The following is a 15429-nucleotide window of genomic DNA, read 5'->3' on the forward strand; positions in this document are numbered from 1 at the left end:
TAACCGGTGTGATTGTTTTGCATACCACCCACTATCCGGCAGTCCAATCGGTGTGAAGATGCAAATAACTGAGAGCCAGGTGTGCAGCAAAAAATATCATATACCTGAGAGCCCGCCGCTGCATTCAAAATTCAAAGCGGAAGAAGGGGTCATTAGCGTGCGTTCCACCGTGGGGCGTATCCAATATGGCGCCCATACTTCCGGTCGCGCAACCCCCTCAGCGGGTTGTAGCCTCCGGAACCATCCTGTGCGGGCAGAGCGGAGGGGAATCAAAGATGGCGCCATCTAATGATGGCCCCTTCTTCCGCTTTGAATTTTGAATGCAGCGGCGGGCTCTCAGGTATATGATATTTTTTGCTGCACACCTGGCTCTCAGTTATTTGCATCTTCACACCGATTGGACTGCCGGATAGTGGGTGGTATGCAAAACAATCACACCGGTTATTTAAATCCGGTTTCCTAGACTTCTGGTGCCACTATTATTGAAGGTATCAGGCATGAAGCAGCAACAATTTTTTTGATAGGACTATTCCTCCTGATGAACCGCTACGGCGGGGAAACGCGTTGAGGGTCCCCCATGAGACATGATAAGTGACCTTTTCATTTATTGCTGATTGTATTTGAGGATGTTTATCTCTCCAAGTGAGAATAGCTGCTATTTTTGTGGGTCACATGATATCATGATGTGGGTAATGTTTTATTGCTGTATTATCTGTTTGGTCTGCATAAGTCCTAGGGCATTCTGATCCTTTCATTACTGTTCTATCTTGAAATTGTTTTCCTCTCTGTGATACTAGGGATCACTAGGGAAGTGAGGGATAGTCCTCGTTGAGTGGGGGCGCCAACATCGTACTATTAGGGTGCCAACCTCCACGGATAGGAAGGTATCAGTTAGGCCTTAATGTAGGGCTATGCAGCACCTTATACTAGGTTTATTTTTTGACATTTTTTCAACGTCACTGGGAAGGTGTGTTTTTATGATCATTAATAAAATTGTGTTTTAAGGGGATTTTCATGTCAGTTCTAGCAAGAGCAGAAGGTTTCCCCCCCCTAGAGATCTCTGTCTGCTAGGCATAACACAAAATATCCAATTCCTGGACACACAATCCAAGAAACATGAAAATTAGTTTTCCAGGATCTGGGCACCTGGGTGATGCATGGCAGCGTTATGCGGCATCTAGAGCCTACAGAAACCTGGGAAATATTTTCACATTTTCTGATGCAGGAATGCTATTCATATTTCATGTTTGCATGCTATGGTGCTACAGAGTGCTTCCTTTTTTGTTTCCGTGTATACGAGTTGGTGACTATTTGTTAAGCACCTGTTCAGTTTGTTTTGGATGTGACGGTCAGTTTTTTGAAATTTGTATTCATTAACCTTCTGACTAGCACTCCGCCTCTTAGCCGCAGGCGTTTTTTAATCACAGCAGGAGCACTACCCCTCCACAGAGATATAGTTTTCAGTCTAAGGAGAGGATTTACATAGGTTCCCATACAGATGAAGACTTTAGTCTTAGTGAGGATTGGCATTAGGTTAGGGTCCTGGAAAAAAAAAAACGCCTTAACGTGGCTTCCAGGTACACATAAATTGGCCATTTTATGCGATAAGCTTTCTCAATTTTTCATATTTCTAATGCAGTAATGCAATTCATTTTTCATATTTGCATGCTATGGTGCTACAGAGTGCTTCCTTTTTGTTTGAGTGCATGGTGTACGTGTGAAGTGTGTGCACAGTGAATATGTATGCATGGTTCTTGTCTGCATGGTGCTCGTGTGACAAGTGAGTCATGTGTGTATGGTATACAACTTGTTTTTAGGGTATGACAAGTTATATGGGGGTGGAGACCCATACATAATGCTTGCACAGGGGCTCTTTTCTCTCAGTTTCTGTTCCTGACCTCTGTACAATATACATATTCAGAATTCCTGACATTAATCTTCTGCAATGTACTACAACCTCTAAGGGTATGTGCCCATGATCAGTAAGCAATGTGGGTTGAAGGAAGCATACTTTCACATCATCTAGCCCACAGCGTCCAGCTGTTACAGCATAGTGGATGGGATTTCCAAAAATCCCATGTCCACTATGCGCCTGTTCTGTCTCCACATAAGGTGAATGGAGGTTTAGCTGATAGATGTGGACTGAGAATCCTTAAAGAAAAAGAAACAGTTCATCAGCTCACCCACATTTGTAGCGATTCCGACATCCAGATCCCAAACGGACAAGGCTGAGCTGCCCCGAAGGAAACAATCTAAGAAGCAGGTGAAGTCCAGCAGGATCCAAAGGAAGTCTTGTTAATAAAATATAACTTATTGTAAACCATAAAAGTAGGAGCAATAAAAAATAGTCCACCACTAAACTTGCAGCATAATACACACTCACCAACGTATAGCCAACGCGTTTCGACTCTAGGTCTTTAATCATGGTATAACCAAGTGAGAAATGTTAACATTTAAATAGCATCCTCACCACCCAACTCAGGTGTTCGAATCTTGACAAATTATTGGGAATTCAGGAATACTCTAAATAGCTGCATATGAATAGAAAAAAATAGAAAAACCATCATAAAATACATAAAAGAACTATTAAAAACATGAAACACCTGAAAAACCTCAGAATAATTATGGTGCATATAAGGAAAGATTGTATGTGGATTATTTATATTAGTATAATGGTTTTTGTATGACGCGAGTGCTCGGTGCTTGTGTGACATGTGTCCATGGTGCTTGTGTGATCAGTGAGTCATGTGTGTATGGTACTTATGTGTATACAACTTGTTTTTAGGGTACGACCAGTTATATGGGGATGGAGGGACAGGTGCCGCTGTTACCGCTGGCTCAGGGCCCCGCACCTGACATATTCACCTGTCCCCGTTCCACCTCCGCGTGCCGCTCTGTCCTCCGCGTTCTCTGTTGTCAGTGACTGTTCAGGCAGAGGGTGCGCACTAACCATGTCATCGTGCTCTCTGACCTGAACGTCCCAGACAGAGGATGCAGAGGACAGAGCGGCGCGCAGTGGTGGAACGGGTACAGGTGAATATCACATATACTTACCCTCTCCTGGCGCGGTCTCTGCAGCCCCTGCTTATCACACGGTCTCTGGAAGCTCTTCATTCCTTCAGCGGTCACGTGACACCGCTTATTGAAGTCATGAATATGCGCATATTTATCACTTTAATGAGCGGTACCACGTGACCGCTGAACAAAGGCGCCGGAGACCTTGGGAGACTGCACCAGGAGGGGGTAAGTATGATCTGACACCCCCGCCGACCCCCTGGCATATATGACTCGAGTATAAGTCGAGAGGGGGACTTTCAGCCTTAAAAAATGGGCTGAAAATCTCAGCTTATACTCTAGTATATACGGTAATTTCATGTCAATGGTGCTGTGATCCGTTCTTTTTTCTCTTATTGTGTGGCGATGAGAATTCATCATTGTTCTAAGTTTTTGCCCCATCTCCCCTACACATAGACCCCCAGTTGGACATTTAGTACAAATAATTAAGTACACCACATTAGATGTGATGCAGCTGAAAGTACCTGGGGTCTTCTAGTGCTGATGTGAATTGGGGATCTTTATCTTGTCAGTAGTAATTATAAATGAACAGGTTTATTGAAGGGCAAGGAAAAAGCTGCATGAATAGCATACACATTAGTGGCAACTATATTTTTGAGGAAACTGTAGAGAAGATAACTATGAAGAGGTGGTGAAAAATCTCAAAACATAAAAGGATCTTGGCTGTAACATGTCGTTCAAGATTCATTTTTTACATTCACATCTAGACTTTTTTCCACCAAACTGCGGTGCAGTGAGCGACGAGCATGGTGAGAGATTTCACCAAAATATTGCGGCTTTGGAGAAAAGATAAAGGAAAATGGATACCATCAATACTTGCAGATTACTGTTGGACAATTGTAGGAGATGATCCAATGAAGGAGTACAAGACACAAGCAAAAAAGAGTTGTCAATGAATGAATGAGGAGCAAATGTTGTAGTGCAATTTCTGTAACTGTTTATTATTCGTAATATTGTTTGGATTGGTTTTAGTTATATGAATTTTTGACAAGTTTCCTCTAAATAAATATCAGGAAATTTGCATAACAAAATATTCTGCATTTTATATTTGCAAAAATAATAATGCTTCAAAGTACTGAAACTTTTAAGCATTAATTATGTGTAGCAGTAAAAGAAAAACTCTGTCACAGGAACAAGAGCCAACTAACAATTTTTCATTAGAAACAAGAATTTAGATATTGTTACATGCGCTATTTACACCTATAGGACATCTAGGCAAAGGGATACATGTACAAAGACAGATATATAAAAAAGCTGTACAAGATTTAATAAAAACACCCCTGGTGGCGTATTACTAACGAGTATAAAATGAAGATGAAAAAACTCTGTGCTATATAGCGTCAATATGTGCGGTATTAAGTCCTATAAGATACCATCCACACTAATCCCTATCAATTGTGCAAATGTCTGCTTGATAAATTGAATGGTTAGTCACACACAGCAAATTGCAATAAAAAATGATATATTCAAAACAACATACGCATAGTTAAACATCATACACCATGCAATGAAAATTCGTCATCTAATAGCCGTTGTTAATAAAGTGAATACCACGGTTGGAAGGCACATTCCGTCATTTACTAAGACCAATTGTTAATGGAGTTGTCCATATAATTTTCGATGGTTTTAATTAAACCCTTTGTAGGGACAATTATTTAATACTTACAAGCCAATGCTGGCAGACACAGTTCAATAATCGTGCACAGTTTTGATCTTCGTGTTGCCTTCGCCACATGACAACAAAATAAAGTAGCATTTAATCTTGTGTCAGTTCTATGCAGCACAGATTATAAAGTTATGTATCAGTGGCTTTACATAGATGCTTGCAAATAATGAAGCACGGTGTTAAACTTGTAACACAAGTAGATATCCTTGTGGGAAATACCCTACATCTACATTTCCACTGGTATAGAGAAGGTACTCGCACGAGCTGGAAAAATGTCTCAAAAGTTCGCTGCAGCACACCTCAAAACAGGGAGCCCGGCCGGTGACTCACAAGATGTGGTTCGTGCCACGTATAGGAGTAGTCGGCGTGTGACGTCACTCGTTGCTGCTCGTGTAGAGTCCCAAAGGGTCGTACTTTCTCTTACGCTTTACGGAGATACTGCTGTCTCCTTCATCAGAGGGTATTGCCCACATTCTGAACATGAAAATGACTTCTATCTGTGAGTTCTCTGATGTTTGATAAGATTCCTTTTAGTTGTAACACATTTCCCACATTCTGAACATGAAAAAGGTTTCTCCCCTGTGTGAGTTCTGTGATGTTTAACAAGAGTTGATCTATTTGTAAAACATTTCCCACATTCTGAACATGAAAATGGCTTCTCCCCTGTGTGGGTTCTGTAATGTTTAACAAGAGTTGCTTTCTCTGTAAAACATTTCCCACATTCTGAACATGTAAATGGCTTCTCCCCTGTGTGGGTTCTGTAATGGCTAACAAGCGTTGCTTTCTCTGTAAAACATTTCCCACATTCTGAACATGTAAATGGCTTCTCCTCTGTGTGGGTTCTCCGATGTGTCATAAAACCTGATTTCTGGTTAAAACATTTCCCACATTCTGAACATGAAAATGGCTTCTCCCCTGTGTGAGATCTCTGATGTTTAACAAGAGTTGCTTTCTCTATAAAACATTTCCCACATTCTGAACATGAAAATGGCTTCTCTCCTGTGTGAGTTCTCTGATGTGTAACAAGAGTTGCTTTCTCTGCTAAACATTTCCCACATTCTGAACATGTAAATGGCTTCTCCCCTGTGTGAGTTTTCTGATGTTTGTTAAGACCCCTTTTACTTGTAAAACATTTCCCACATTCTGAACATGAAAATGGCTTCTCCCCTGTGTGAGTTCTCTGATGTCTAACAAAACCTGATTTCTGGTTAAAACATTTCCCACATTCTGAACATGAAAATGGCTTCTCCCCTGTGTGAGTTCTCTCATGTCTAACAAAATCTGATTTACAGTTAAAACATTTCCCACATTCTGAACATGAAAATGGCTTCTGCCCTGTGTGACTTCTAAGGTGTCTAACAAGTTGTGATTTCTGGTTAAAACATTTTCCACACATGGAACAAGAAAATCTTTTCTCTGCTGTTTGAATTTTTTTATGCTTAAGACCAAACGTTTCAAGGGGAAAACCATTTCCATATTCTGAATGCGAAAACAGCTTTTCTGCTTTAGGAGCAATTTGTTTTTTAATACTTATTTTGTGACTTTGATGTTCCTTAGTAGTCGGTAATGAATCAGAAGACAGGACCTGTTTCATAGGATCAGATGACAGATCTTTGCTGTAAAGGGATGGAGTAATGACATTCACTTCAATTGTATCCTGTGGGATATTAAGATCATCTGATTGAAAAACTGAAGATGTCAGTTGTCCCTCTGATCTCCTGGTACAGTCATCTGCCAAGAAAAAAATTATTTTTGAATAAAATATCCTTGAATTTAATATTTTTCTACTTAAATCGTCCATAAAAATGGCAAGTTATGTAAAACTACTTAATTATTCACCAGGACTATGACAGTTCACAGTCTAAGGGTCCCGTTACATTTAGCGATGCACCAGCGATCCCGACAACGACACGACCTGGTCAGGATCGCTGGTGCATCGCTAAATGGTCGCTAGTGAGCTGCCAAACAGGCAGATCTCACCAGCGACACAGCAGCCCATCGGCCTTACCTGCCACACGGCAGCGATGATGACGACTTCCGCCTGCGTCCATGCGTGGTTAGTCGGCACCAGCGGGACGCCAACGAGGAAGAAAAGGCCCAGGACGTTCAAGAGCGATCAGCGATATCCAGCGGGGGGCGGTCGCAGGTACGTGTCACATGTAACGAGATCGCTAGCGATATCGCTGTTGCGTCACAAAATCAGTGACGCTTTAGCGATATCAATAGCGATCTCTCTATGTGAGAAGGGGGCTTAATAAAAAATCTTATAGGATGAACCAGTTGATCGTGGGGTTTAACTGTTTGTTTGATGGGAAACTGCCACTCAAACACTATTTGGCTTATGATAGCATGCCAAAGGGGCTGTCAGTGTACAAATCTGTAGATATAGGTGATAAAATCACCCTGACTGAATGGGATGCTATGTTTAAAACCTTTCCTTTATCATTAAGAAAGGGAAAAAACAATTGATGGATAGTAAGAATAAGATATCTAAACTATATGGCAAATTAAGACCATATAAAAAAATCATCCTGAAATTATGAATCTATACAGAAATATTAGAAATAGAATACAAAGCAAGGAAAAAGAAATTGTCCAAAAAAGACATCAGAAATTGGACGGGATGTAATACTAGAATGTTGGAGGACAGATACAGTTTTTGAAACAGATGAAATTGAAGTCAGTCCATCTGCTACTGCGATATCAGAGGAAATGTTCTCTATACACTTAACATCAGACGTTGAGAATACACCATCTCAATTGCCGCTGCCCCAGAAACATAGTTCTATCAATACAGAATTGGATACTCCCCAATCCACCCACATGAGAACCTGTCATCATCAGAAATCTCCGTGGTATAAAGGTATGGGGAATCAGACACATCATTTTGGGCCCTAGAAAGGGTGACTTGGATAAAATGCTGCTACCATCGGAGGCAAATTGCATTTTTCGATTTAATACGAGACGCCCTATGGGTATAAACGAAGGCTTTACATGTACTGCCTTCCTTTGAAAATATATGGACCTTCTTTGAGTATATATGTCCCTTGAAGATTGAGTGCACCCTGTAAGGCTGAGTTCACACGTGGCGTTTTTTTCGCGTTTCCGCGGCTGTTTTAACCGCGCGATTTTGCCGCGAAAAATAAGCATCCCATGCATTCCTATGGGATTCCGCAATGCTGCGCTAATGCTGCGGTTTTTACCGTGGCGGAATCGCTTCGCGGTAAAAACCGCAGCATGCTCATTAATTTGCGGAATCGCGGCAATCCCGCACCCATAGGAATGCATTGTTCCGCTTATTTCCCGCATGTGGCTGTGCACAACATGCGGAAAGTAAGCAGAACAATTGCGGATGGTACCCACGGTCCGGAGGAGAGGAGACTGTCCTCCGGGCTTTGGGTACCATACCCCTGTAAAAAATAGAATTTAAAAATAAAAAATATTGTTATTCTCACCCTCCGACGTCCCGCGCAGTCTTTCCGCTTCTCTTCACGCTCCCGTTCCCAGTAGTCCTTTGCGAAAATGCCCGCGATGGCATCCGTTCTCGCGGGATCGCGAAGTCTCGCGGTCATTCGCGCGACGTCATCGCGAATTACCGCGAGACGTCGCGATCCCGCGAGAACTGACGTCATTGCGGGCATTTTCGCAAAGGATTACTGGGAACGGATGCGCGGGACGTCGGAGGGTAAGAATAACACTATTTTTTATTTTTTTATATTTTATCTTTTACTACTGATGCTGCATAGGCGGCCTCAGTAGTAAAAAGTTGGTCACACTCGTCAAACACTATGTTTGATGAGTGTGACCAACCTGTCAATCAGTTCTCCAAGCGATGCTACAGATCGCTTGGAAAACGCTAGCATTCTGCAAGCTAAATACGCTTGCAAAATGCTAGTTTTTCCACGGGAAAATCGCGGGAATTTAAAATGCGATTTTCCCGCGGACTGGAATTCCGGAATTCTCGCGGTAATTTCCGCGAGAGTTCCGGTACGTGTGCACTTAGCCTAAAGGGGAAAAGCACGGTCATGAAAATCATTAATATTTAAATAGTAAAGGAAATTGATATTTGGCCTGAGTCCCAGTAAAAGATCTAACCATATGAAGCTAATGACCACCTCTAGCAGGATGGCCAGACATATATAATATAAGATCCTCCCAGTTTAAATAATACTGAGGAGTAAAATCCTTTCCATAAGGTCCTACCGGTAACCTTCTCTTAACCACATATAATGCAGAACAACGGGCACTCTAAGTGTATGGACTGTGCACATATGAGGTACAGTAGGACTCTATGTAAATATCTAAAATTATTATCTTATCCTCTTCTTGTTCCACATAACTAAGTTTGCGGATCAATAATGACTGTTAAATAAACCACCAGAGGATGTATAAATTAGCTTTTAAAAAATCTAAAGTAGGATATATATACAGGGTGGTACAAAAGTAGGTGGACAGTATGGGTAATAGGGTAATGAAACATTTCCTAATAAATGGATTGGCCGAAGAGGCCCACTTCACGTTCACCAGACTTGACCCGAATGGATTTCTTTTTTTGGGGAGTACTCAAGGACAAAGTTTAAAGTCGAAAACCAAAAAGTGTCAGTGATTTGAAAAATTACATAAGAGATGTATTTCAAGAAATTAATACCCAAAGAGACACACAGGCTGTGCTATGTCCAGAAAACAGGCTCCATAGCCTAAACACAGTTATTTCCCCCTGTCTGGGGTTACCTCTTAGTTGCTTCTTATTCAGGATGTCCATCCCCTCCTTGAGACCGTCCAACACACACCGGCCTCACCGGTTACAAAGTCTCGCCATGTGCTCCAGGGATCTGATCCTCCTTCCAGGATCTCCCAACACAGACCTTCCAGGACCTTGCAGTCTGCATCATTCAGGTACACACACTCTCTCCATGTGACCCAACCTGGTCACATTATATGGTCCATAACACCCACAGGTGAGGTATGGATCACATGGTCATGACCTCACTAAAGGTCCTATTCCACACAGCCACACACACACATAGGCTTTACTTTGGGCGTTCAGACACACGCCCCTGGGTGGGTTTGTAGGTGACTGGTCCCACCCATCTCACCAAGTCACCTGGAAGCTTCCCCAATACACAGTAACAAACCCTCAACAGTATATCTCTGCTGATCAATACATATTCCAGCTTCCATCACAGGGCACCCACCCCTGTGATACATATCGGTCATTTACAAACCTGCCACTCATCATTTCCCCGTCACAATAGTGGAAACGCCTGTATGCATGTCCTGGGAAGCCCATACAGCGCCCCCCTAGCTGTCACAGGGGTCACTGTACACATATATATATATATATATATATATATATATATATATTTTGTGTTGGGACCTGATTAGTACCTTATAATGATGATCATAATATATTACATTATTATTTGCACTGCCTCAGGTTGCATTTGATGCAAGGAAGGAGCGTGGTATAGATTACATCGGACCACCCTGGTGGAGAGACAGTGCATGGGCTGATATTGAACGCGGACGGGTTTACTGAAAGCTGACAAGCTGGAAAGCTGTAATGATGAGAGCATGCGCACTGCTTTCTGAAGCGCAAATGGATTGAACAGTCTACAGGAAAACAGAGAGAGAGGAGGCACTGCAGAATTACGCCGCAGTTCCCAGAACTAATCTTCCCAGGTACAGTTGTGGCCAAAAGTATTGTCACCCCTGCAATTCTGTCAGATAATACTCAGTTTCTTCCTGAAAATGATTGCAAGCACAAATTCTTTGGTATTATTATCTTCATTTAATTTATCTTAAATGAAAAAACACAAAAAGAATTGTCCTAAAGCCAAATTGGATATAATTCCACACCAAACATAACAAAGAGGGTGGACAAAAGTATTGGCACTGTTCGAAAAATCATGTGATGCTTCTCTAATTTGTGTAATTAACAGCACCTGTAACTTACCTGTGGCACCTAACAGGTGTTGGCAATAACTAAATCACACTTGCAGCCAGTTGACATGGATTAAAGTTGACTCAACCTCTGTCCTGTGTCCTTGTGTGTAACACATTGAGCATGGAGAAAAGAAAGAAGACCAAAAAACTGTCTGAGGCCTTGAGAAACCAAATTGTGAGGAAGCATGAGCAATCTCAAGGCTACAAGTCCATCTCCAAAGACCTGAATGTTCCTGTGTCTACCGTGCGCAGTGTCATCAAGATGTTTAAAGCCCATGGCACTGTGGCTAACCTCCCTAGATGTGACAAGAGATTTCAACGCAAGATTGTGTGGATGTTGGATAAAGAACCTCGACTAACATCCAAACAAGTTCAAGCTGCCCTGCAGTCCGAGGGTACAACAGTGTCAACCCGTACTATCCGTCGGCGTCTGAATGAAAAGGGACTGTATGGTAGGAGACACAGGAAGACCCCACTTCTTACCCCGAGACATAAAAAAGCCAAGCTGGAGTTTGCCAAAACTTACCTGAAAAAGCCTAAAACGTTTTGGAAGAATGTTCTCTGGTCAGATGAGACAAAAGTAGAGCTTTTTGGGCAAAGGCATCAACATAGAGTTTACAGGAGAAAAAAAGAGTCATTCAAAGAAAAGAACACGGTCCCTACAGTCAAACATGGCGGTGGTTCCCTGATGTTTTGGGGTTGCTTTGCTGCCTCTGGCACTGGACTGCTTGACCGTGTGCATGGCGTTATGAAGTCTGAAGACTACCAACAAATTTTGCAGCATAATGTAGGGCCCAGTGTGAGAAAGCTGGGTCTCCCAGCAGGACAATGACCCAAAACACACTTTAAAAAGCACTAGAAAATAGTTTGAGAGAAAGCACTGGAGACTTCTAAGGTGGCCAGCAATGAGTCCAGACCTGAATCCCATAGAACACCTGTGGAGAGACCTAAAAATGGCAGTTTGGAGAAGGCACCCTTCAAATATCAGGGACCTGGAGCAGTTTGCAAAATAAGAATGGTCTAAAATTCCAGCAGAGCATTGTAAGAAACTCATTGATGGTTACCGGAAGCGGTTGGTCGCAGTTATTTTGGCTAAAGGTTGTGCAACCAAGTATTAGGCTGAGGGTGCCAATACTTTTGTCTGTCCCATTTTTGGAGTTTTGTGTGAAATGATCAATGTTTTGCTTCATTCTCTTTTGTGTTTTTTCATTTAAGACAAATTAAATGAAGATACTAATACCAAAGAATTTGTGCTTGCAATCATTTTCAGGAAGAAACTGAGTATTATCTGACAGAATTGCAGGGGTGTCAATACTTTTGGCCACAACTGTAAGTAGTAAAATTTACAGGATGGGGTGAGATGGGTAATAAAGTAAGCAATAAGATTGGCTCTCATGGTTCCCTCCCAATGAGGAAGGGGGTATGGATGGCTTATATATGAGTGAAAACCAATCACAGGAGAGATAATAATCTGATACAACAGACCATAAGTACCTATTGGTCAGAGGAGAGAATTATGAGCATTGGTAGTAAAAGACAGAATAGTATTGGCTGACCTGAGGAAGTGATGCAACAAACAGAGGTGATACAAGGTCTGGTTTGGTCCCAACAGCTCATTATAGCCTCATTCCCCTGATGACACCGCAAGGCGAAACATGTTGGGGAGGCTATTGGCTGTTCTATTTTAACTATTACATAGTGGGAATAACTGAGACATGGTTAGATGAAAGCTATGACTGGGCAGTTAACTTACAGGGTTACAGTCTGTTTAGAAAGGATCGTAAAAATCGGAGAGGGGGAGGGGTTTGTCTTTATGTAAAGTCTTGTCTAAAGTCAACTTTAAGGGAGGATATTAGTGAAAGGAATGAGGATGTCGTGTCCATATGGGTCGAAATACATGTAGGGAAAAATAGTAACAAAATTCTCATTGGGGTCTGTTACAGACCCCTAAATATAACAGAAATCATGGAAAGTCTACAACTAAGGCAAATACTGTAGATGAAGCTGCAATCCGTAATGAGGTCCTTGTTATGGGGAACTTTAACTACCCGGATATTAACTGGGAAACAGAGACCTGCTAAACCCATAAAGGCAACAGGTTTCTGCTAATAACCAAGAAAAATTATCTTTCACAATTGGTGCAGAATCCAACCAGAGGAGCAGCACTTTTAGACCTAATACTATCTAATAGACTTGACGGAATAACAAATCTGCAGGTTGTCGGGGATCTAGGAATTAGCGACCACAATATTGTACAGTTTCACTTGTCTTTCCCTAGGGGGACTTGTCAGGGAGTCACAAAAACACTGAACTTTAGGAAGGCAAAGTTTGACCAGCTTAGAGATGCCCTTAATCTGGTTGACTGGGACAATGTCCTCAGAAATAAGAATACAGATAATAAATGGGAAATGTTTAACAACATCCTTAATAGGCACTGTAAGCGGTTTATACCTTGTGGGAATAACAGGACAAGAAATAGGAAAAACCCAATGTGGCTAAACAAAGAAGTAAGGCTAGTTTCACATTAGCGCTTTTGAGCGCAGCGACGGCCCGCGCACGGCCGCCGCTAAACCGCGCCTCCGCCTACCGGCGCATGACGCTGCATGCGTCCTGCGTCCCCTATCTTTAGCACTGGGGGCGCAGGCCGTGCGTAGTATGCGTTTGGCGGAGCATGCGTCCTTTTCACGGTGCGCCGACCAGCGCCAAACGCAACCTGCTGCAGTTTGGTTGCGCTCGGCGCACCGTGAAAAGGATGCATGCGCCGCCAAACGCATACTGCGCACGGCCTGTGCCCCCAGTGATAAAGTTAGGGGACGCAGGACGCATGCAGTGTCATGCGCCGGTAAGCGGAGCTACCGGCGGAGGCGCGGCAGGGGGCGGGGTTTAGCGGCGTCCGTGTGCGGGCCGTCGCTGCGCTCAAAAGCGCTAATGTGAAACTAGCCTAAGAGGGGCAATTAACAGTAAAAAGAAAGCATTTACACTACTAAATCAGGATGGCACCGCTGAAGCTCTAAAATACTATAGGGAGAAAAATACTTTATCTAAAAAACTAATTAAAGCTGCCAAAAAGGAAACAGAGAAGCACATTGCTAAGGAGAGTAAGACTAATCCCAAGCTGTTCTTCAACTATATCAATAGTAAAAGAATCAAAAGTGAAAGTGTAGGCCCCTTAAAAATATTGTGAGGAAACAATGGTTGTCGATGACGAGGAAAAAGCTAATATATTAAACACCTTCTTCTCCACGGCATTCACAGTGGAAAATGAAATGCTGGGTGAAATGCTGAGAGACAAAGAAAACCCTATATTAACCCCTTTACCCCCAAGGGTGGTTTGCATGTTAATGTCCGGCCCAATTTTTACAATTCTGACCACTGTCCCTTTATGAGGTCATAACTCTGGAATGCTTCCATGGATCCCGATGATTCTGACATTGTTTTCTCGTGACATATTGTACTTCATGTTAGCGTTAAAATTTCTTTGATATGACTTGCGTTTATTTGTGGAAAAAAACGGAAATTTGGCGAAAATTTTGCAATTTTCCAACTTTGAATTTTTATGCCCTTAAATCACAGAGATACGGCACACAAAAAACTTAATAAGTAACATTTCCCACATGTTTACTTTACATCAGCACAATTTGGGAACCAAAATTTTTTTTGTTAGGAAGTTATAAGGGTTAAAAGTTGACCAGCGATTTCTCATTTTTACAACTCCATTTTTTTTTTTTTTTAGGGACCACATCACATTTGAAATCACTTTGAGGGGTCTATGATAGAAAATACCAAAAAGTGACACCATTCTAAAAACTGCACCCCTCAAGGTGCTCAAAACCACATTCAAGAAGTTTATTAACCCTTCAGGTGCTTCACAGGAATTTTTGGAATGTTTAAAAAAAAAAATGAACATTTAACTTTTTTCACAAAATATATACTTCAGATCCAATTTTTGTATTTTACCAAGGGTAACAGGAGAAAATAGAGCCCAAAGGTTGTCCAATATGTCCTGAGTACGCTGATACCCCATACGTGGGGGTAAACCACTGTTTGGGCGCATGGCAGAGCTCAGAAGAGAAGGAGCGCTGTTTGACTTTTTCAAACTAAAATTGGCTGTAATTGAGATCGGACGCCATGTCGCATTTGGAAAGCCCCTAATGTGCCTAAACAGTGGAAACTCCCCACAAGTGACCCCATTTTGGAAATTAAACCCCCTAAGGAACTTATCTAGATGTGTAGTGAGCACTTTTAACCCCCAAGTACTTCACAGAAGTTTATAACATAGAGCCGTAAAAATAAAAAATCATTTTTTTTTTTTTCACAAAAATGATTTTTCGCCCCCAATTTTTAATTTTCCCAAGGGTAACAGGAGAAATTGGACCCCAAAAGTTGTTGTCCAATTTGTCCCGAGTACGCCGATAGGCTATATGTGGGGGTAAATCACTGTTTGGGCGCACAGCAGAGCTCGAAAGGGAAGGAGCACCAGTTTGACTTTTTCAAAGCAGAATTGGCTGGAATTGAGATCGGAACCCATATCATGTTTGGAGATCCCCTGATGTGCCTAAACAGCAGAAACCCCCCAATTCTAACTACAACCCTAACCCCAACACACCCTTAACCACAAACCTAACCCTAATCCCAACCCTAACTTTAGCCCCAACCCTAATGGGAAAATGGAAATAAAAACAATCTATTTTATTATTTTTCCCTTATTAAGCGGGTGATAAAGGGAGGTTTGATTTACTATT

The 15429-nt window shown here is 42.0% G+C and overlaps 1 protein-coding gene across 1 annotated transcript in view; it reads right to left on the bottom strand.

The window, feature by feature from the left end:
- Positions 1-5234: 5234 nt before the first annotated feature.
- The window catches only part of LOC141094183 (uncharacterized), a 184260-nt gene continuing 174065 nt past the window's right edge, over positions 5235-15429 (bottom strand). The window contains 1 exon segment of the mRNA XM_073579942.1: positions 5235-6472. Within this exon segment, the coding sequence (XP_073436043.1) occupies positions 5235-6472 (1238 nt within the window).

This window comes from Dendrobates tinctorius, unplaced genomic scaffold, assembly GCF_039654945.1.
Source record: "Dendrobates tinctorius isolate UK_male_01 unplaced genomic scaffold, ASM3965494v1 ptg000063l, whole genome shotgun sequence".
Classification (NCBI taxonomy): Eukaryota; Metazoa; Chordata; class Amphibia; order Anura; family Dendrobatidae; genus Dendrobates; species Dendrobates tinctorius.